General features: G+C 51.4%; 1 protein-coding gene across 1 annotated transcript in view; it reads right to left on the reverse strand.

Moving 5' to 3' along the window:
- Positions 1-22,251, reverse strand: part of PAX7 (paired box 7) — a 161,489-nt gene that overhangs the window by 64,632 nt on the left and 74,606 nt on the right. Inside the window, exon 5 of the mRNA XM_015412561.1 lies at positions 12,163-12,362. Coding sequence (XP_015268047.1) covers positions 12,163-12,362 — 200 coding nt within the window. The remainder of the gene's footprint in view (positions 1-12,162; positions 12,363-22,251) is intronic.

Genomic DNA, 22,251 nt, shown 5'->3' on the forward strand with positions numbered 1-22,251 from the left:
ACCCAAGGTCACCCAGCAGGCTTCATGTGGAGAAGGAGCGGGGAATCAATCCTGGTTCTCCAGGTCAGAGCCACTGCTCTTAACCACTACGCCATGCTGGCAGGTGACAAAAAGATATATATATATATATATATATATATATTTAAAGGGACTGTCCTTGGTAAATGAGGGCAGTTGGGTGCGTGTAGAAGGGGGTACTCTGTACATGTTCCCAAGTACTTCCCTAACATAACGGCATTTCAAAGCTGCTCCCTACCACTGACAGGTTCTGAGTGCGAACTCTTACTGGTGTGACTGAGAACCGAGCTAGATCTGAAGGCAAACATGTGTTTGCTCGAGTTCCTGGTAGAAGCGTCCAATGAGAGAGGGGCGGGCTGGAATTTTGGCTTCCTGGGAAGGTCCCCAGAGAGATCCCAGAAGGCAGCTGGAGGCATGCTCAGTCCAGTCCCACTGGGGCCAGCAGGACCTCTGAACTGCTTGGTTCAGACCCGAGAACATTCCTGGGCCCTGGCTGGATGGTTCAATTCAGACCTGGCTGGTGGCACCAGAGGAGGAGGGGACAGGCCCTCCGTGCCCGTCACTGCTTGGCGTGGCCAGTCAAGCCACACGACTGGGCTTGGTCTGGGTCCGTTTTTAATAGCCCCGTTTACTCTTGGCTGAGAGGAGGAGGAGGGGAAAGGCTGCAGAGGCGGAAGAGTGGGAGAGAGAAAAAATAACCTCCACTTGGGCTCCTCCAAAGACAGGCCGCTATCAGCCTTCCAATTGTCCATCTCAAAAAACATCTTCTGTCGAATGCATTTCTTTCGCCCCCCCCCCAGCCTCCCCAACCCACACGCTTCTCAGTCTCGAGTTTTTGTTCAATTTTTCCCCCTTCGTTGCTGTGAAATTTAATCATGTTTCTTAGCCCTTTAGGCCCGGGAGAGGCCCCCAGATGCATTTCTCAAAATGTCGCAAAAGCTTTAGATGCGTCTTTCTCAACAGCGCGGTCTCTCCCCCCCCCCCCCCGATAACACCCCCCTCACATCGCCTGGCCTGCCTTCTCCAACGGAGATCAGCCCCGAGACCTTCCAGATTAAAATCAAATGAGCCCAAGCTTAGATCTCTGCTGGCATTAATTTTTTTTTTAAAAGATTTACTGGTAAATTTACAATCTACTGCCAGGGTCAGTCTCTGGCATTCCCATTTAGAAGGTCTCGAGCACGGGGGCGGTAGAAAGACCTTCTGCCTAAGATCTTGGTGAGGTACCAGCTGGAGCAGAAAGAATTTGGCTAGCAGGGATGCCACCAGCGATGCCAATGGTGATGCTGAGGGCCCAGTCCAAGCAGAGCTGCTTGGCCTGGCCTCCCATTTCTCAACGGACAGAGTGCTTGGACGCAGGAGAATCACGCCCTGGTGAAAGTGCTTTTTGGCACAATGCAGCAAAAATTTCTGCAGCGTTAGAATTTAGACCCATTCCTGGAGGAAAGGGCTGGGCAAAGCTCGTAGGCGTCAAGGCAAAACAGAACCTCCATGCTCAAGAGAAGTATATCTTTGGACATCAGATGCCTAGGAAGAAAGCTTTTGGGTTTCACGGAAGCATCTGTGTGACCACAGCGGGAAAGGATCCTAGACAAGGTGGACCCAATTTGGCCTAATCCAGTGGGAATCCCTTTAAGGCAGGTGTGTCAAACTCATTTGTTATGAGGGCCGGATCTGACATAAATGAGACCTTGTTGGGCCGGGCCATGTGTGTCATAAAATGTAATGCCAGGTAGCAGAGATATGAACTTTATAAAGGACACAAACACAAAGGGTTTTTTTTTTTTTACTTATAATAAAAACATGCTTAAAACATTAGCACTCTTGCAATATTTTGGTTATTTAACAGTGTCTGATAACTGACACCTCCTGCTCTGAATTATTGCATCAGAATGTCTGTGCTGTTGCAATCCTGAGTATGCTGTTCAGGTGTGTATCTGTAAGCTGGAAAGCTACGATGATGCAGCAGCAGCAGAACTGGAAGAAGAAGCAGAAGACAGCCAGTTCCACTTCGGGCCTCATAGAAGCTCTCCGGGGGCCTGATCCGGCCCCCGGGCCACATGTTTGACACCCCTACTTTAAGGGGTTAACTACATCAGGAAGTCTTTGGAACTTTGCAGTCATACACATTTCAGTGCTTGTAGGTAATTTATTTAAGTCACAGAATTTGGGCATAATGCGTAAGGATTTTGCCTTGCTGGATGAGGACCTCTGTTCTATAACTGTATGCAGTACACGGTCCCCAGGCCGTGACCAGTTGGTGAAGCTTACATGGACACAGCATGCCAAAATAGTCAAGATCTGAACGTGGCCTCCAGCTGCTAAACGTAGACTGCCTCTCAACATGGAGGATCCACTTGTCCTAAGTTTCTCTCTGTAGCCCTGTCTCCCAGGAAAGTCTCTAACCCCGCCCCATGGGTGCATCCACCCCAAAGGTTTACTCCAGAGGGGGAAAAGAAGCAGCGGAGGGATTTTGCAAGTCCCAGACAAATCGATTCCTCCCTTGTGCCTCTTTATTTACAGCCTTCATGGTGGGGTGGAGAAGAGGGAGGGGGCCAGAGAAGCCGAAAAGATGATGCAAAATCCATTCCCCACAATTCTCCCTCTCGCCCATCCTTTGAAAGGTAGCTGAAGACTCCCCCCCCCCCCGTTTATGCTTATAAATCATTTTATTGGTAGTTAAAATATACAGGATTGAGTGTCGAGAGGGTAACGCGAGCCCCACTTCAAAGCGAACCTGTTTTCGCTCCACCACAGTTAAGGTTTTATCAGTCACTAAAAGATTCTCCTGCCAGAGAGATCCTGTTACGGGAAAAGTTAATCCCGGAGTGGCAGCCAGTTCCTTCCGATACGGAATCCGCCGGGTCAAGACGAGGAGGGGGGCAGCCTGGAGGCTGCTGATTTCCCCCGTGTGGCTTTGCCCCTCTCTCGAAGGCCAAACTTATTTATTTGCAGGGGGGCAGAGTTGGTAGCCACTGCCTTTCAGGGGTCAAGATGGCGGCCAAGAGGTTCCCACCACCGGAGTGTGGTTCGGTATATCTGCTTTCGATGCCCGGCCAATTGGATGATGAATATATTCCCAAGAGTGGTGTCGCTTTGTATACAGCAAGGAGGGATATCAGGGAAATCCGCCTTGTGTCTGACTGAGAAAGGCAGACTAGAAATACAGCAATTAAGTAAGTAAATAAAGAGACTGTTTTCAGCAGACATCTCCCCCAGCTGTGTTGGAGAAACCCCTGGGGTTTTTTTGGGTGGGGAGAGTCCCTGCTCCCTCCTTCCGTTTTGCTCTGACTTCTGTTTCTGCCATCTGCCAGGGAAGAACAGATGGGAAAATCCTTCTCCTCGGGAGCGAGGGCATAAATCGTTCGACAAGAACCTCTCTTGAAAAAAACACCCACCCGATCCTAGGACGGAGGAGTCATCAAGGAAGTGTGATATTGCAAAGACGCCCCAAACAGTAAAGAGAAGGTCAATGAATTTTTAAAACACCAAGAATGAAAGGATTATCTTGCTGGATCAGATTGAAGCTCACCCAGGCTAGCAATTACTTATCTATTTATTAAAGCGTTCGTATCCCAACCTTTCCCTGTGGCTCAAAGCAGCTTTAAGTACATCCTGGGAAACAGCTAACAACAATCAAACCGTGCCAAAAGCCACTGGCCAGATCTCTCAGAAGTTCACGTGCCATGTACAGAACCTTCCCCTTATGTATCCCTGCCCTGTGATATTCACAGGTACACTGCCCCTGTAAGTGGAGGTTTCAGGTAGATATCACATGTCGGGGACTTATTCCATCTAAGCTAAATATTACCTATCCAGTGTGGCAGTGGTTCTCCAGGGTTTCAGGCATAAATGTGTCCTTCCCAGTTAACTGGAGAGACTGGGATGGAACGTGGGACCTTCTGCATGCCAAGCTGAGGCTCTTCTACACTAAAAACAGTTATGCTGGCGATGGGGAAAATGTTGTCAAGTTGTAGCTGATTGGTGGTGACAAGGCAGGGGGTAAGTGGAGGTGGTTTGCCACTGCCTGCCTCTGTATAGTCATCCTGGACTTAGCTTCGGAGATCTGAGGAGATCGGGGCTAGGTTGAGCTGGTATCCTTTGCAAGTTGCTTTTATGCACTGCCAAAGCTATCTGAGGCAGTGGACGTTTCCAAGCCGTGTGACAGCAGAAGCTGTATGTGTCCAGGTTGCCTGGAAGGAAAATTATGGGGTGGAGACGGATGGAAGCAATTTGGGTCTATGAACAGCTCGGCCCCTCCTTCTCCAGCCCTGCTCTTCAGAGAAGGTCCTACCTCGAAGGGGAGGAGCTCAACCATGCAGCTGCTGGTGTGACCTTGGGTCAGTCGCAAGTTCCTTCAGAGCTGTTCTCTTGAAAGAGAGAAGGAGCTCTCTCAGCCCCACCTACTTCACAGGGTGTCTGTTGTAGGGAAGGGAAGGGAAAGGAGACTCCTTTGGGTAGTGAAGGGTGGGGTATAAATCCAATCTCTTCTTCTTCTTAGCCAGTAGGAAGTGTGACAGATCCGCCCCCTCCCCATCAGATTCTCAGAGGTCAGGCTCTCAGCCAAAGCAAAGCCGGGATAAGTGCTTCAATGCACATTAAAAGTGCAGCTGAAGTAGGAAACTGTCCTATCTTAGGTATCAATCAGTGGTTTGAGTGGGAAAGAAAGGTTTCATGCATGGGATACTGGGAAAGGGACACAAACCCATGCCTTTTGACTGGGGTCTTTATAGACCCCAGACACCATCTGTGTGCAGTGAAATTGAAGGTTGCACTGAATAGTCTACCATTTTTATTTTCGAGACGGAAATGTTTGGCTGAGGTAGAAATATGTTCCAAAAACATGCTGCGTTATCCTGTAATCACCACCACTTGTCAGCCCCACCCTTGCCCCACAGCTGTTGCTTCCTTCTCCCTCCCGAATGTGTTACTTGGAGAGATCCCAGACCACCAAGGGTCACGCCACCCATCAGATTTGGCTATGTGCTGACATCTCTGAGGCCAAAGGAGGAAGCGGAAGTCATTACTTCCTGGATGAGTCCGACGGGACATCCCAGCCCATCGGGGATGAAGGCACCAACATTACTCCAAGCAGTGCCAAAACCAGTGAAAAGCTTTTGGGGGACAATGCCAAAACTGGCCTTGGGGTGGTGGCGGCATCATTTAGGGGAAACTCTAATGTTCTGTTTTTGCACCATGGCTTGAAATTACTGTCCAACACCTCTTTAGTTGTTGTAGATTTTCTGGCCTGTATGGCCGTGGTCTTGGCAATGTAGGACCTGATGTTTTGCCAGCAGCTGTGACTGGCATCCTCAGAGGTATAACAAAGAAAGACGGAGTACTCTCTGTGTCAAGGTCCATATGCAAAAGAACCTCCTCAGGAAAGCTCCTCCATTAGCATGTTTTCACAGCCCGGGGAACTCCTACAAGAGAATGACTCAGCCCTACCCCACTTTCCTGAGTAGATACAAATCACCTGCCTACCATTTTTCTTCTCACCTTGACACAGGGAGTACTCCATCTTTCTGTGTCATACCTCTGAGGATGCCAGTCACAGCTGCTGGCGAAACGTCAGGTCCTACAATGCCAAGACCACGGCCATACAGCCTGGAAAATCTACAACAATTCATGAACTCCGGCCATGAAAGCCTTCCGCAACATATCTTTCTTTTTAAATAAGTGCTTCCGTCTTCAAGGTCCCTGGCTACTCCCCCGCCCCCCCTGCAGAAAAAAGACCTGCTCGGCACACCAGTCCAGAGATGGAGGGCCTTTGGAAGGTAGCTGGGCCACTCCCAGCACAACAGCTGCACAGACGCTTCCCTGTGGCTGGGAAGAGGCTGGAGTGAATTAGGAGGGCCCCGGGTCAGCTCCCACAATTTGTCCGCCAGAAGGGAGGTCAGGTGGGCGCTCTGCTTGTGGGAAAAGCAGGTCCGCTGGGAGCCTCCGTGGCTTAATAAGGACTTGATGCCGGAGCAAGATGGATGGGCGGGCGAGGGAGACGGGGCTAAGTGGAAACAGGGATGGGAAACTGTCTTCGGAGAAGATGCGTCCCGGCAGCAGAAGCCCATCCCCCCCCAGAGCAGGAAGGTTTCGCTCGCCAGGCTGCCCCTCTTTCCCCACGCCTCCTGGTTTCCCCAAGCTGACCTCGGTGCGATCTCAGGGTGGCTGCCTGTCTCGATAGTGCACCAGCTGCCCCCCTCCCAAATGGAAGCCAAAACGTCTGGAAGCGACCGGCACAACTTCACGAAAGAGGGATCGCATCAAAAGACACTTTGGGATGAACCCGAGCCATACGGAAGAGCCGGAAGATCAAGACGGCGCCCCAGTCAGTTCCAAAGGGAAGCTGCTGCCCGTGAGCTCTTCCCCCAGATGCACCCTCCACAAGCCCAGCTGGAGGAAGGAGGGTCCCTTCCTCCGAGGAGGACTCCAGGATGGGCCTTTGGACATCTCGACACTGACTGCATCCACAGGCCACCTCCAGGGCCGGCCTCAGACGGTTCGCCCCACGCGAGGAAATGGCCAGGGGGGAAGCGTCTGGCTGCTTCTTCCCTCTCAGGGTGGGTGCCTTTGGGCAGGCTCCTCTCCTCTCCTCTCCCCACTCCACCCCCCCCAGTCTACCACAGGGCCAACACGCAGACCCTCTGGCCACCTCCCCCCTCTTCCCAGGCCATCTTACCCACAAAGTCCTTGTTCTTGCAGCTCCTCGGGTGGGACCACATGGTCTGGCCAGCTGACCATCATCTCCAGCAGAGAGCCCCTTCTGCCCACGAACACATGAAGCTGCCTTCTGCTCAAGCAGGCCCTCAGTCCATCATAGAAGCACAGAACTACAGAGTTGGAAGGGGCCATAAAGGCCATCTAGTCCAGCCCCCTGCTCAATGCAGGATCAGCCTAGAGCAGTGGTGGCGAACCTATGGCACGGGGGCCAGAGGTGGCACTCAGAGCCCTCTCTGTGGGCACCCGTGCCATCGCCCCAGCCAGGCCCAGACCATCATTAAAGTGCCGAATTCTCTGCCAAATAATTTTAAGTAAATGAAAGCATTTGGGATTGCTTTCCTGACTTTGTTTGGATCATCTTAAGTTAATGTAGGAGTTGTTTTTTTCTAAAGTAAAACCTCAGTATTCAGGTTAAATTGCCGTGTTGGCACTCTGCGATCAATAAGTGGGTTTTGGGTCGCAGTTTGGGCACTCGGCCTCTAAAAGGTTCGCCATCACTGGCCTAGAGCCTCCCTGACCAATGTTTGTCCAGCTGCTGCTTGAAGACTGCCAGGGAGGGGGAGCTCACCACCTCCCCAGACAGTTGATCCCACTGCTGCACAACTCTGACTGTCAAAAGGTTCCTCCTAATACCCATCCGGTACTTTCCCGTCCTTCATTTAAACCCAATCTTGCGAGTCCTCTCCTCTGCTGTCCACAGGAACAGCTCCCTGCCCTCCTCTAAGGGACACAGCCCTTCCAAGAGTCCAAGAGAGCCATCCTGTTTCCCCCTCGACCTCTTCTTCTCCAGACTGAACATTCCCAAGTCCCTCAGCCTGTCCTCATGGGGCTTCTTGATCTCCAGGCCCCCGATCATCCTTGTCGCTCTTCTCTGCGCCCACCCCATTCTGTCCACATCCCTTTTGCAGTGATGCCTCCAGAACTGCACACAAGACTCCAGGTGCGGCCTGACCAATGCAGTGTCCAGTGGGACTAGGACATCTTGCAATCTCTTCCCAGGGACCAGCTGCCACCAACAGGAGAGAAGAGCAACCCCCAAGCGCCCCTTCCTCTGTCACACCTGGACCCAGGCCACACCAAGAACAGATCCCCTGCAACACCCTGGCATTTTAAATTGCTGCAAGATATTTGGTGGGGGAGGAGGACAATTTGGGACCAAAAAGCACCAGTAAGCAGACAACACACAAATGTGATTCTTTGGATACCACTCACATCTGCCGGTCATCTGCATATTCACCCTCTTTCCCATTCATCAACCCCCCTTTCCAAAACTTTGAACAAGAGAGGGAGGAAGGACAGAAAGCCGGAAAGGAGAGGCTACCTGCCTGGTGAGAACCAGTTTGGTGTAGTGGTTAGGAGCAGGGCTATTTTTGGGCAGGAACGCACAGGAACGGAGTTCCGGCTGGCTCCCAAGTTGGCCACGCCCAGCAGGAACTCATTAGCATAATAGGCCACACCCAACAGCAGAAAGTCATTAGGATTGGCTACATTAGGGGTATGTGGCCTAACATGCAAAGGAGTTCCTGCTACAAAAAAGGCCCTGGGTTTTGACAACAAACAAGGTAAACAGAATAACAAGCAAAAGGTGGGTGTGGCTGGATAACCACACTTCTGATAACATGGGGGTGCGGTCTAATGTGATAATGAGCTGTGCTGTCAGGGGTGTGGCCCAATATGCTAATGAGTTCCTGTTGTTGGGTGTGGCCTATTATGCTAATGAGTTCCTGCTGGGCTTTTTCTACAAAAAGAGCCCTGGGAGCATGCACTCTAACCTGGGAGAACCGGGTTTGATTCCCCATTCCTCCACATGCAGCTACTGGTGTGACCTTGGGTCAGTCACAAGTTCTCTCAGAGCTGTTCTCTCAAGGGCAGTGCTGGAGAGAGCTCTCTCAGCACCACCTACCTCACAGGGTGTCTGTTGTGGGGAGGAAAGGAGATTGTAAGCCACTCTGAGACTCCTTCAGATAGTGAAGGGAGGGATATAAATCCAACCTCTTCTTCTTCTTCTGGGGGCTGGACTTTGACCCTTCCCCCCCACCCCACGCAAAGTGTTTTATCAGCCAGTCGGGGCTTTCTTTCCCCCCCTCCATGCAAGAACGTCCCATTTGTGAGTCTCAAGAGCCAGTAAACAGATCCCCTCTGATATCCAGAAAATTTTACAAGGGGCGGCCGGCTTAGAAGCGGTGGGAAGAAACCAATCGTGCCAGCCTGCGTGAATGAGAAAGCCACCAGGAATGCGGCTGGGGAAACAGCTGCTGCAGGGACTCAGGGCCAGGCCTGGCTGGGGAAAAGGTGGGGGAGGATGGGCTGGATGCTGGGGTGTGTGACCGTGGGTGGGTGGGTGGGTGGAGGGGTGAGGAGGAGTTCACAAAGGACAACTTCCAATAAAAGGTTTGCGCATCTTTTTGCCCCTCTCTCGCCGGCCGCCAAAACCCTTCGGACAGAAGTGCGGGCACCTCAAATGTCTACCGGCTGGCGGTAGTGTGTGCTAGACAGCGCCAAAGCACGAGCCGGGGTGTGTGTGTGTTTTAGCCAGGATAGAATCATAGAGCTGAAAGGGACCTCCTCCAGGGTCATCTAGTCCAACCCCCTGCACAATGCAGGAAATTCACAAATACCTTCCCTCCAGTGATTGCTGTTCCACACCCAGAAGAGGGCAAAAAACCCCTCCAGGATCCCCAGCCAAACCGGCCTGGAGAAAAATTGCTTCCTGACCCAAAGTGGCGATCGGCATTTCCCTGGGCATGTAAGAAAGGGCCACGAGAACTAAGCACTGAGGCAGCCGTCCCTGCCCTCCCTCTCATGGTCTGCCTAAGATGCGAGCAAACTTTTCAGTGAGCTGGCCTGCTTGATTTAAAGGCTGCCGTTTTGGTGTCATGGCAAGAAACAAGCCCGTGAGTGGGAACTTCTCAGTCTTTGCATCCCACTGAAACGAGCCCATTGTCCAACGTTGTTTTTACATCAAACCGGCACATGATGTAGAAAGGAGCGCCCCTCCAAGGTGTACAAATGGTGGGGCAAAAGGGGCACAAAAGGAACAAAAGAATCTCCCACCACAGCAGTGAGAATGAATCGAACCTAAACTGAAGATGGCAAGATACAAAATCACAAGGAAAGGGAAGAGACTCCTTGGCTTGCCTGCCCCTAAGACTGGTAGCCAGTCAGTTATTATCTTTTTTTTTAAGTACCCGAAGGTACACATTTATTGTTTTCTTATATTGCTAAACACAGACATAAACAACTACATTCCTGGATGCAGAGAAGGCGTTCGATAATGTTAACTGGATTTTCATGACAGAAGTGCTTCAGATGTTAGAGATGGGAGAAAACTTTATTAATATGATCCATTCAATATACAAAGGGCAAAAGGCAAAAGTGATTGTAAATGGAGAACTAACGAACTATATTGAAATGCAGAAAGGCACAAGACAAGGTTGCCCATTATCTCCATTGCTATTCATTATGGTTTTAGAAGTGTTAAATGAAACTATTAGAAAAGAAAATCGAATAAGAGGTCTACATTTAAAGAAAGAGCAATTTAAGCTCTTAGCATTTGCAGATGATGTGGCATATATTTTAGAAAATCCAACGGAAACGGCAAAGATTCTGATGGAGAAAATTAAAGAATTTGGAGAACTAGCGGGTTTTAAGATAAATACGGAGAAGACTAAAATAATAGCAAAGAATATGGATGAAAGCCTAAAGTCAGTTATTATCTTAACTGAGGCTTCTGGGAGTCCAAAGCACCAGTCCACAGCGGAGGATTCTCGCTGCCTCTCTGCACAATTCACTCCCCTAATCTCGATTCCTTGGGATCCGTGGGATTCCACCGTATCCGCTTGCATTGCGTGTGCCTGCGTTATTTTACAAATCTGCATAAGTCACTGTTTTGAACAAACCACCTTCTAATCAGCTCCCTCTGGAGAGGACTAATTCTGCGAAGTCTTTGGAGAGATGAAGCAATGGCTGCCAGCTGTAAGAGGATGCCCACAGTATCTCTGCATGAGTCATCCCCATCGCCTTGCGTGTCAGGAGACACACTCGGAATGACTCATGAAGAAAGACGGAAGAGGGTTCCTTAGACAGAAGGTTAATAATGCATAAGACAGAAAATATGGATGTTCTATGGTACTGCGCTCCACCCCCAAATCTCCAGGAATTTTGCCACCTGGAGTTGGCAAACCCACTTTGTAATGTGATCGTACATTTGATTAGATTAAAACTGCTGCTTTTGCAGTGCTTGGTTTGTACAACCTGTGAGTGCCGAGATGGGAGGGGGGAAGGGAGGTGCGCACAAAATGCAGGAATCAGCAAGAGCTGATCCATTCGCTTAGAAATTCCCCTGGTTAAACTGGAACAAAGGCAGCATGGAATGCAGCCGCAAATTAACCAAAATAAGATATCCAGAAGACGTAGGCCAGACCTGGAAGATGTGCAGTGACGCTTTGGAAGCCACTGGATCCAGTGACTCACCCACCCAGCTCCCTCCTGAGGAGGGAGAAGCTGATGGGAACAGAAAGCAGACCGCCTCCCGCGCTGTTGCAAACTGCCGCAAAAGTGCCACAAAGCAACTGCTGAAAAGACCTTGAGAGAACATCCTCACCCACCCCTGGTTTGTCTTCTGCCCTTAAAAGCTGACATCTATCCCACCACACCCAGACATTCTTTTGTCATCAGCTGCGATTGTGCAGTTGCCCCCTAAACCCATCATTCTTCCATTTTTAACTACTGTTGTAAAACGCATAGCCGGTAGAACAGCTGGCCACCCTCGCTGCAGCCATTTGCCGGCACTGTCGAGCCCTGACCCCCCTGGGGCACAGGCTCCAGCGAACACCATGCAACCATTTTCCTGCATATGGTTGGCTTAGGGCTACCAGGTTCCCCCTGGCCACCGGTGGGGGATGGGGGAGTTTGGGTTGCCAGCTCAGGCTGGGAAACTCCAGGGGATTTGGGGATGGAGCTTAGGGAGGACAGGGACCTCAGTGGGGTGCAATGCCATAGAGTCCACCTTCTGAAGCCTCCGTTTTCTGCAGGGGAACTGATCTTGGCAGTCTGGAGATGAGCTGTAATTCTGGGAGATCCCCAGTTCCCACCTGGAGGTTGGCATCTCTAGGTAAGCTTCCTATCCCAGTGTGTGTGTGGGGTGGAGAACTGAAGGCATCCTCACATTTTTTAAAAAGGCATCCCCAGCTAAGTAGGGCTCCCCTGAGGATTAGCAACCAGTCTCAATTTGCTCGCTCTTGAAGCAAAAGATTTCAACACACGGGCAGGGCTGGGGTGCAACTGGAGCATCCTTTCCCTATTTCATTATTTACTGAAAGTGTTTTGGAGTTGCTCTTTGGTCATCAAGTTCTGAGGACAGCAAACCATGAAACAACACTTGTGGATGATGCCTGGGGTTCTCTTCCCTTCAGCCTTCCCTCTCACCTGAACTCGGGCCTCGGTGAGTTTGGTCCTCTGAGCTAGCTCCTCTCGGGTGTAGATGTCGGGGTAGTGAGTCCTCTCGAAGGCCTTCTCCAGCTCCTCCAGCTGCTCAGCGGTGAAGGTGGTGCGGCTGCGGCGCTGCTTGCGCTTCAGGGGCAGGTCTGGCTCCGACTCGACATCCGAGCCTTCGTCCAGCCTGTTACCTGTTGAGGAAGAAGAGAGGCAAAGGTGGAAGCCGGGCCAGGCAGAGCAGAAAGCTAATGGGGGAGAAGAGGATTGGCTGGAGCCACAGCAGGGGTGGGCACAGAGATGTTGTTGCCACCAATGAGGAACATGCCGTAGATGTCCTGGGGGCATTGATTTATGTTATTGACGTTATTTGCAGACTCAAGATGGTGTGGCGGAACTTGCCTACTCTGGCTTGCAGTCCCTATTCTGCCCTGCCTCTCTGGAGTTCTTCTCACCACCTGGAGGGTCTTTACATTCTCTTTAGGGTAGCCCGCCGCCACCACCTGACTGTTGCAGGGATTACCCACAGCGACAGTTAAGACTCCCAGCTTTCCTTCCAAGTTCTGAGGGCTTGCCCCTGTGTCTCCCGCTGACCAGTGGCTAGTCACCACAGGGACAGTTTACTGCCTTGTGCACTCCTGAAGGAATAGCCTCTTGCCAACTCCCTGCCTCCTCCCCCAACACTCCTTTCAAAATAGCATGTCCGAGAGAGTGGAGGTCTATGTGGTACAGAGAACCATGGCCTGCATCCCAAGTTATAAAGTATTTATTAAAAAGAAAATGGTTACAAGCACACTTTTAGCACAGCACCAAACTGAGCAAGGGATACCAAAAGAAAGGGGGAAAACGCAAATCCTCTCTCCCTTTTCTCTATCCGTGCCCTATCAGATGGTAAAATATAGGACAGGCCTCTTCAGCTTAAGTAGTGACAAATCCCTACAAAGTGACCATTACCTTGAAGCTTGTTCCAGCTCCTGAGGTGAACACATGGTCAATAGCTGCCTTGCGAGAGGAGAGGTCTGTGTGTGCTTATGGACACAGCGCCCAAGGAAAACAGCTTTCTCTTTGCTCCCAGGGCTTTTATCTTATCTGTTTCTCTACCCACTGACCCAGTCCCACCAGGTCAAATAAGTGATTCGTGGAGATCTCTAGGAATCTCCTTCCGGTAGACTATCTAGTAATCCCTCCAAAACTCTGTTCCCTGCTTGGAGGGGGGGGGAGACCATCCCATTGTCTCTCGGCTAGAGCTGTTAGCATATGTATAAAGGTAAGCTGGACAGCATTTGAACTGACTTCCCGCTTCGTGGCTGGTCTCTGCCCAGAGGGGGGGGGGAAACGGCAGCTGCAGAGGGAGGATGCTGTGTCATCACTTCCCTGATGGGCTCCCTCTTCTTCCCAAACTCTCCCCCCCCCCAAGCTTCACCCCCCAAATCTCTAGGAATTTCCCAGCGTATAGCTGGCAACCCTCCATTTGGGGCTCCAGATCTCAGTTCTCAGTGCCAAGACCTCCACCTGACCCAGCTATGGCATTGCACCCTGCTGAGGCCCCTCCCCTCCCCAAACCCCGCTCTCTCCTGGATCCTCCCCCAAAGTCTCCAGGAATTTCCCAACCCAGAGCTGGCAGCCCTAGAAGAGAGCTCTTGAGTCACGGTTGGAGCGCATTTGAGAGACAAAGGCAACTAGCGGCGCAAGAAAAATCCGGGGACCCTCCCACCTCCTATACATGGCCAAACAGTGGCATTCAAGCCATATTAAAACAAGAGAGGACCCTCTGTGCATACTCCCCAGGTATATATTAATATTTTATCGTTATAAATATTATAACCCCTAGGGATGGATTTTGGACCAAAGATGCCCACAGAATCCACATCTCAGGCCAGAAGCCCTTGCCCAGTTGTGAGGAAGAGGAGGAAGGGAGCCTCTGGGCACGTATACACCTGCTTTCCCACCACAGAAAGTGCACAAGAGTGTCAGAAGAGCCTTGCTGGAGTGACTAAAGACCTGCCTAGTCCAGTATCCTGCTGTCCATAGTGGCCAAACCCAATGATTCTGGGAAGCCCATCAGAAGGAGATGAAGGCAGCAGGCAACCCTCGTTTTTACGAGCAACTGGTAGACTGTGCCTGAACATGGAGGTTCCAGCCCTGCTGGGACCTTCCAGAGGCCCATCCCCTGCTTCCAAGAAGTGCCTTTGGGTAGTCCCCAACCAGGGCCTTCCTCCACTGCTGCCCCCTTCCTCCAAGGCACATAGGCCTCTGAGCATGAAAGGACATATATTGATGGGAAGGTGCCAAGAGACCATGGCCCTTTCCGCACTTGGACCTTTCCCCAGGTTTTCCCTGTGCTCGACTCGTGGCCATTGACCTTGCAGTTATCTCTGTTTGTCTGTTGTTTTCTGCACTAATTTTGTCCCACTCCAATTTGCTTGCCTGCCCTGGGTTATAAATTCTGCACTGCGGACAGGGTTGTTTGTCCTAGCTATGGTGGGAAAGGGGCAAGGAGGATTGGAACCAAGTTAAAAACCCTACACTAAAATCTGCACTGGGGCCACTCTGGATCGAGGGGAAGCCTGCGGCAAAACAGGATCCATATACCCTGGGGTAACAGCAGTCCGAACCCGGGCTGACCACAATGTAATACAAAATTGATCAAAAGAAAAAAACACACACACAGGATAAACAGAGGGGTAACCTCGGGTGTCATGCAGAATAGCTAGCAGGAGACAGCGCTGAACCAGGATTCAAGGTCTAGTGCAGACAGGGCCCATGGGGCTTGGCAAACTGCCTTCCACAGAGTCAGACCACTGATATCGCCTGGCGATCCCTCCCTCCCCTGAGCTATAGCCCCTGGGCAGGGGCGGAGGAAGGCTCACGGGTGCCCTCAGCACTGACCCATCTTGGTGCCCCCCCCTCCTTTCCACACTGACCCGGTCCATTTTAGTTGCTGACCTGTCTGACCAGATAGACAATGCAGTTTGCAGCAATAACAAATATTTATTCATAGGATAGCACCATAGACTGTGCAAACTAAGCCAAGCTTGGGCTACATAAAGTTCTACAAACATGCAACATAACATCTATTTTAATATTTCACATGTTAAATGGATCAAAGTTCCAATATTCATGACCCGAAAGGCATTTTTCTACATTTCATTTTCGCATAATCACTGAACACATCCTCAAAATTAGTGCCTCTCAGAATGTCTGCTTCAATTGTTAATATACAATACAATAATATACAATAATATACACAGTGAGCTGAGTCTTTCTTGAAGCATAACTGATCTATTTGGGTGTTTTACACGTTTCATTTTTTTTTACAAATCTTCATTGTTGTTTTTTTTCTTTTCACCCTTTCCCCAACTTTGTGGTGCCCCCTTTGGCCCTGGTGCCCTAAGCACCTGCTTCGTCTGCTTCATGGTTAATCCGCCCCTGCCCCTGGGCATCAAGAGGGGCACCGCTCTGTGCCTGCTCCTCTTTGGCGAAAGCTCTCCGACTCCTAAAGTGCAGCGACCGGCTCACTTTAATCCCAGACGCAGGGAGAAGAGAGCTGCACTGGGACCCCGCCGGAGCGGTGGCCGGAGGGGGCTCACCTGCCCTTGCGGTGGGGAAGGGGAAGCAGTCTGCTGCTTTGAAGTGAGCCCAGAGGTAAGCGCGGAGGAGAGACCCCCCGGGGGGCGGGGTGGGGAAAGCAGCGAAGAAAGGGGCGGGAGGCAAAAGCGGGTTTCCACGGGGCCGCCTACCGTGCGCAAACGCCCACTAGCAGTGGAACGCGAGGCCCGTTGGCCGCATTCTTGTTCGGCGACGGGGAAGGACGCCAGCCCAAGAGGGACGGGACGGGGCGAGGGCGGAGAAGAATTTGGGGCGGAGAGAAGAGACAGAGGAAGCTGACAGCAACGGGCGGGGGTGCGTGTGGTGACAGTGGCGACCTCCCTTGCCTTCACTTTCATTTCCCCCTTCCCCCAGAGTCAGAGAATTGGCTGCTTGGCTACTGCAAGGCAAGGCTCCCGCTAACCTGTGGAGTCTCGTGTGCAAAAATTCAACTTTGTGAGCTGCTGGCATTAAAGTGGTGAGCGGGTGTTTTGTCTACTGCATCAGTTAGTTGGCTCTGGAGCCAGCCTCCCTGAGCGAAGGCAAAAATGTGTGAGCCGGAGGCTAAGAAACTGTGAGCTAGCTCACACCAACTCAGCTTAGAGGGAACACTGCTGCAAGGGTCTGATTTGTACAGGTGAGGGCCCTGGAGCCTTCTGCGATGGGTTACAGGCCGTCAGGGAGGTATTTTTGGTATTGCAGAAATGGCACAGTGTTCCATTCCATCGTGGTTTCTCCCGTGCTACAAATGCAACAAAACTCCAGTTCCTGCCCATTTGTTTTAGATGTATGTAGCAAGGGTGAGGACTTTGGATCACCTGAAGGTGTGACTAATCTTTTGGGTTGCCAGGTCTGGGTTGGAAAATACCTGGAGACTTTGGGGGTGGATCCAGGAGAAGGCGGGGTTTGGGGAGGGGAGGGGCCTCAGCATGGTCCAACGCCATAGAGCCCACCCTTCAAAGCAGCAGTTTTCTCCAGGGGAGCTGATCTCTGCCAGCTGGAGATCTCCAGGCCCCCACCTGGAGGCTGGCAACCCGACTTATTCTGAGTCTCCACCCAGGCTTCAGAACATAAGATGACTTGAGCAGCAGAAGGCCCATCTCTGTAAGACGGGCATGAGGTAGCACAGTAGGAGTTAGCCTGTAGCCCCTGCAAGCAAGAGGTCCTCCACCTTCATCTCAGCCCACAGGTGAGGGGCAGAATGCCTGCTTGGAACCCCAGGGGCCCCAGATTTTCTCCCTCCACCGGCAGTCAAAGGATCTCAGGCAATGTTCCCTCTAAGCTGCAGAGTCCTGTGAGCAAAAATTCTACTTTGTGAGCTACTGACATTAAAGTTGTGAGCGGGCGATTTGGCTGCTGCATAAATTAGTTTGTTCCAGAGGCATCCCTTCCTGAGCTAAGACAAAAATGTGTGAGCCGGAGGCTAAGAAACTGTGAGCTAGCTCACACTAACTCAGCTTAGAGGGAACACTGATCTCAGGTAAGGGAAAGACCTTCCTCCTCCAATGGGAGGGTCCTATAAAGCAACCTCCTCCGTTCACACTTGAGGGAAGGCTCACCAGCGGGGCAGGGGGAGGCCCGAGGCTCCCTCCTGGGCAGCTCCAGTCCAAAAGGATCTGCCCGAGATCTCGACAGCCGCCAGTCAGAAGAGATGGGGCTGGGGTGGTGGAACCAAGGGTGTGACTCAATAGAAGGCAGCGTTGTGTGTTAATGGGGTTTTCCCCCCTGATTCAAACAAGATGATGGTTTGCTCCGGCATGCACAAGCTTAGGCCAATCATGTAGGGTTGAGAAATTCCTGGAGATTTGGGGGGCAGACCTTGGAGGGCTGGGTTTGGGGTGGGACAGCTCAGCAGGGTGTATGCCATAGACTTCGCCCTCCAAAGCAGCTATTTTCTCCAGGGGAACTGATCTCTGTCAACCAGTTGTAATTCTGGGAGAACCCCAGGCCCCACCTGGAGGCTGGCAACCCCAGCAGTGAGTCATATTTAAACCTGAGAGGTCAGTCCTCCTTCCCTTCCCTTCCCTTCCCTTCCCTTCCCTTCCCTTCCCTTCCCCTTCCCCTTCCTTCCTTCCTTCCTTCCTTCCTTCCTTCCTTCCTTCCTTCCTTCCTTCCTTCCTTCCTTCCTTCCCTTTCCTTCCTTTCCTTCCTTTCCCCCTTGCCTCCCTTCCCTGGCTGGGCTTCTGTCCTTCCCTCTGATCACTTCAGGGAGCCTCTTAGGCCTTAAAGTTAAATTAATCAACAGGATTAGGTGGAAATTGGCCACAGCAAGACCCTCCAGGCTTGGCTGGAACCCTTGAGGTGCACCGAGGGCCCGTTGTCTTTTCCTCAAGCACTTTGGTGGCGTCTGGAAGGATTCATCATCCGGCACAGACATGGAGGCGCATTCATTAAAGGGAAGATTGGCTTGCCCGTGTCTGTTTGGAAAGCTGGGGGGTGGGGGTGGTTTAGGCGTGTCTTCCGAGGTGGCTCTTTCCTCCTTCTCTTTTCCATTCCCTCCCCCTCCAGCCCCATCTCTAAGTCTCATCTGGACCATCCTTAAAACATTTTTTCAAGGGCCTGTTTGGAATCCCACCGAAGCCTCTTTACAAAGCTCTTGGATGGGAGGCAGACAGCATCCAGCAGAATCGCTGGCCCACTCCGACAGCAACGCGGCCCTTGATTTCCTCTCTGTTTTCATCAAGCCAAGTGCCGTCTAGATCCAGGATGGAGACAAAAAAGATGCACAACGTCTAATCTAATTGCGGGGATCATGGCTGCTGCTTGCGGCAAACGCCGGTCGCTTAGGGGGCTCTCAGGAAAGGGTTCTGCAAACACACAGAGAACCGCTTTCCACAGCTGTTAGCCCCGAAAGCCAAAATAGGACCGTCATGTTCAGAGGCAGCGCACTGCAGAAGTCGGCCGCTCTCATTCCCTGTGTGTGATGGGACGGAGGCGCTCCTCGTCAGCTACTGGGGTTGCCAACTTCCAAGTGGGGCCTGGACATCTCCTGGAATAACAACTGATCTCCAGACGACAGAAATTATTTCTCCTGGAGAAAATGGCTGGTTTGGAGGGAGGACTGAATAGCATTATCCTCGACATTATATCCGTTCCTCAAAACGCACCCTCCCCAAGACTCCACTTCCCAAATCTCCAGGAATTTCCTGACCTTGAGATGGGACTTCTGGCTCTTGTAGGCTACTGCTGGGATGTTTGTCTCGATGGGCCTTTGTTCGCCTCGGGCAGGGCTCTTCTTATATTCTTAAAGCCAGGGTTTGGGTTGAAATCTAGTAGGTGTAGCCAGTTTGGTGTAGTGGTAAAGTGCGCAGACTCTAATCTGGGAGAACCGGATTTGATTCCCCACTCCTCCACTTGCTGGATGACCTTGGGCAAGCCATAGTTTTGTCAGAGCTGTCCTTGAAAGGGGAGTTCTGTCAGCTCTCTCAGTCCTGCCTACCTCACAGGGTGTCTGTTGTGGGGAGGGGAAGGGAAAGGAGTTTGTAAGCCACTCTGAGACTCCGAGTGAAGGGCAGGGTATAAATCCAATCTTCTCCTCCTCCTCTTCTTCTTCTTCATTCGGCCCTGCTGTGGAATAGGACCCCTGTCCTGAACAGAAGCCACCCACAGAAGCCTCCTCTGTGTCCACTTCCAAGGGCCAGTTCTCTGGCCAGCTCACCTAAGTGACTGTTTGGGGCATCCCAAAGAGGGGCTCCACAGGGGCTTGGCTCCCTCCCAGCCAACTGCTGGACAAACTTGACTTGAACCAGTGGTGCTGTGGGCCCAGGAGGGCTGCCAACTCCAGCTTGGGAAATTCTCGGAGATTTGGGGGTGGAGCCTGGGGAAGGCGGGGTCTGGGGAGGGCAGAGCATAATGCTGTAGAGCCCACCCTCTGAAGCAGCCATTTTCTCCAAGGGAACCGGTCTCTGTTGCCTGGCTGGAGATCAGTTATGATGCGCAGAGATCTGCAGGCCCCAGAACCACAGATTAAGAACATAAGAACATAAGAGACGCCAATGTTGGATCAGGCCAAAGGCCCCTCCAGTCCAACACTCTGTCTCACACAGTGGCCAGAAATACCAGGTGCCATCAGGAGGTCCACCAGTGGGGCCAGGACATTAGAAGCCCTCCCACTGTTGACCCCCCCCCCAAAGCACCAATCAGATTCCACTTGAGACATGAGCTGTGCCTAGATTATTGTGGAAACCAGGTTCTATTTTCAGCCGTATAACTGAGGAAGAATGCTTTGAAACGTCTGGTGTACCTAGGAAGGACATTTTCGGCTGCAGAAGTTTCTTGGTGTTGTGGGATGTCCTCTGCCTTCTTGGTGGACTCTGAGGTCTTTTAGACACTATTATACTGAAACAATTCGGAGGAGTCTCTTGCTAGATTTTTCTACTTGAATTGTTATACCTTCTCTTGTTAAGTGCTTTGTATTGCAACTTGTTTTTGAATTATGACCACCAATTCTACTTTATTAGTTGATTGACTGTAGACTGATGTCTACTGGTAACTTGTGAAATGTGTGAATTTTTTTGATGGTCTACCTTTGCAGTTTGTATTTCTGTATATCACATACGCTTGGGGCCCCTATTGTTTGACCCACGTGATGTCTGGCAACGCTGTTGTACCTTATGTTCCCTCTAAGATGTGGAGTCTTGTGAGCAAAACTTCTCCTCTGTGAGCTCCTGGCATTAAATTTGTGAGCGAGCGATTTGGCTACTGCATAAACCAGCCATGCCTCACCTATTCTACAAGCATGGGGTGCAATGTTTGAAAGCAGTGGTGTCAAGACACACATCGCCATGCACAGTGTGCTGCACTGGCCACCATGCTTCACCTGAGGGGGGAAGATCTCACTGGTCAACTGTGACAGACTCACTCACTGGACCCTTCAGATCCCAGAGGTCCACAGAGAGCCAAATTCTATGTGCATTGAGGGGGGGGTACCACTCCTCCCTCCATGCACTTTCCTTTCTGATATCAGGTGTGGCTTTTGGTGTTTTGAAATCCTGTGTTCTTCCCTGCCTGGCAGATGGGCCAGACCAGAAGATTTCCCAAAGAGTCAATAACACAATTGTCTGTTTTCTAAAAAATTTAAACACCCCTCCCTCAAAGCTCCTCCTCTGCTCTTCTAGAGATGTTGTGCCACTGATAGATAGAACACCCCACCCCACCCTTTCGACATTGTTGGAAAGGATCGGATGGTGAGGCTGTGAAATCCATCAAAATGCAAAGAACCCTTCTTAAATTAGACGAAGAAGGTGGCAGCAGCTACATGCGCCAAAAGAAGAATTGCTTAAAAAAACAACAACTCTGTTTCTCTCTCCTCCCCGTCTCTCTCTCTCACACACACATATACACACCATTTTCCTTTGAGACTGTCTGAAGGAGTGTGGGACCCTAAATGAGAAAGACGCCAGGGACAAGGATGAAATAAGATTTCTACAGAATAATGTGCCTCCCCCCCCCTCCCCAAGAGCTTGTTTAACTGCCAAGAGGGGGACTGAAAAACATTCTAAAGCAAGAAACAAGATTGGGTCTCCCCTGGACCCCTGACAATCCAGCCACAGAGAACCAATCGCCTCCATCTGCGATTCATTTCGGGGGCTCTGTGCTCAACCTGTCCATTCACCCCCCTCCCCCTGCAAAAAAAAAAAAGAGAGAGAGAAGAAAAGAAACCTCATCCAGTTTTGATTACGGTTTAACATAGTCTAAGGTTCGGTGGCGCGGAGCCAGGAGCAGAAAACACGATCCTGTAATCGCGGCTCTGCGTTTTAATCTAGTCATTCGGCCCGAGCTGAATGAAAGCCACGCCGGCCGCGCAGCCCAGGAATACCAAGCAGACGGGTCGGCCACGCTCGGAAAATGAAAAAGTCATTTAAAGCTCAGCTGGGGACCGGCCTGTTCAGCAGCGCATGGGGGGGGGGCAAGTGACTTTGGAGGGGCTGCTTTGCTCTCTCTCTCTCTGCTCAGCCACTGAACTGGTCAGCTGTATCCAAACACATCATGTTCAGGGACTGCCTAGGGTGGGCCCTGCACCTTGCAACTCTGGCTACAAACAGGGGCCACAATGGAAACAAAGAGCCTGGTTGGGGGGGGGAAGCGGGGGGCTGGGAGTGGCGGACCCCGTCAGCTCATGCCTCAAGAGGAAGCCAGGCCCTACGGAACACAGCAAAGTGCTCTCGATCTGAATGCAGCTCTACATCATTTATGAGCGGGACATTTTATCATCACAGGACACAGTGCATTTTATCATCGCAACAGACGACTACGCTTGTGCATTAGGAGCCCCTTTTATCCATCCCCGTCAGGAGGAGACTTGTGGCCAAAGCGCCCCGCCCCAGTCCGGGGCTCTAACCCGTGCCGCCCACACTGGACTATCAGCGGTGGAAACCATCACAGCTCATAAATGGAGACAGCCAGGGGAAGAGATTTAAAGACCGGAGAACCTCTTCTGAGATGAAATGACGAGGTGCTTCGGGCATTTTCTTTCAGAAAGGAGTTAACCAAAGA

This window comes from Gekko japonicus, unplaced genomic scaffold (assembly GCF_001447785.1).
Source record: "Gekko japonicus isolate JY-2015 unplaced genomic scaffold, Gekko_japonicus_V1.1 scaffold131, whole genome shotgun sequence".
Lineage (NCBI taxonomy): Eukaryota > Metazoa > Chordata > Lepidosauria > Squamata > Gekkonidae > Gekko > Gekko japonicus.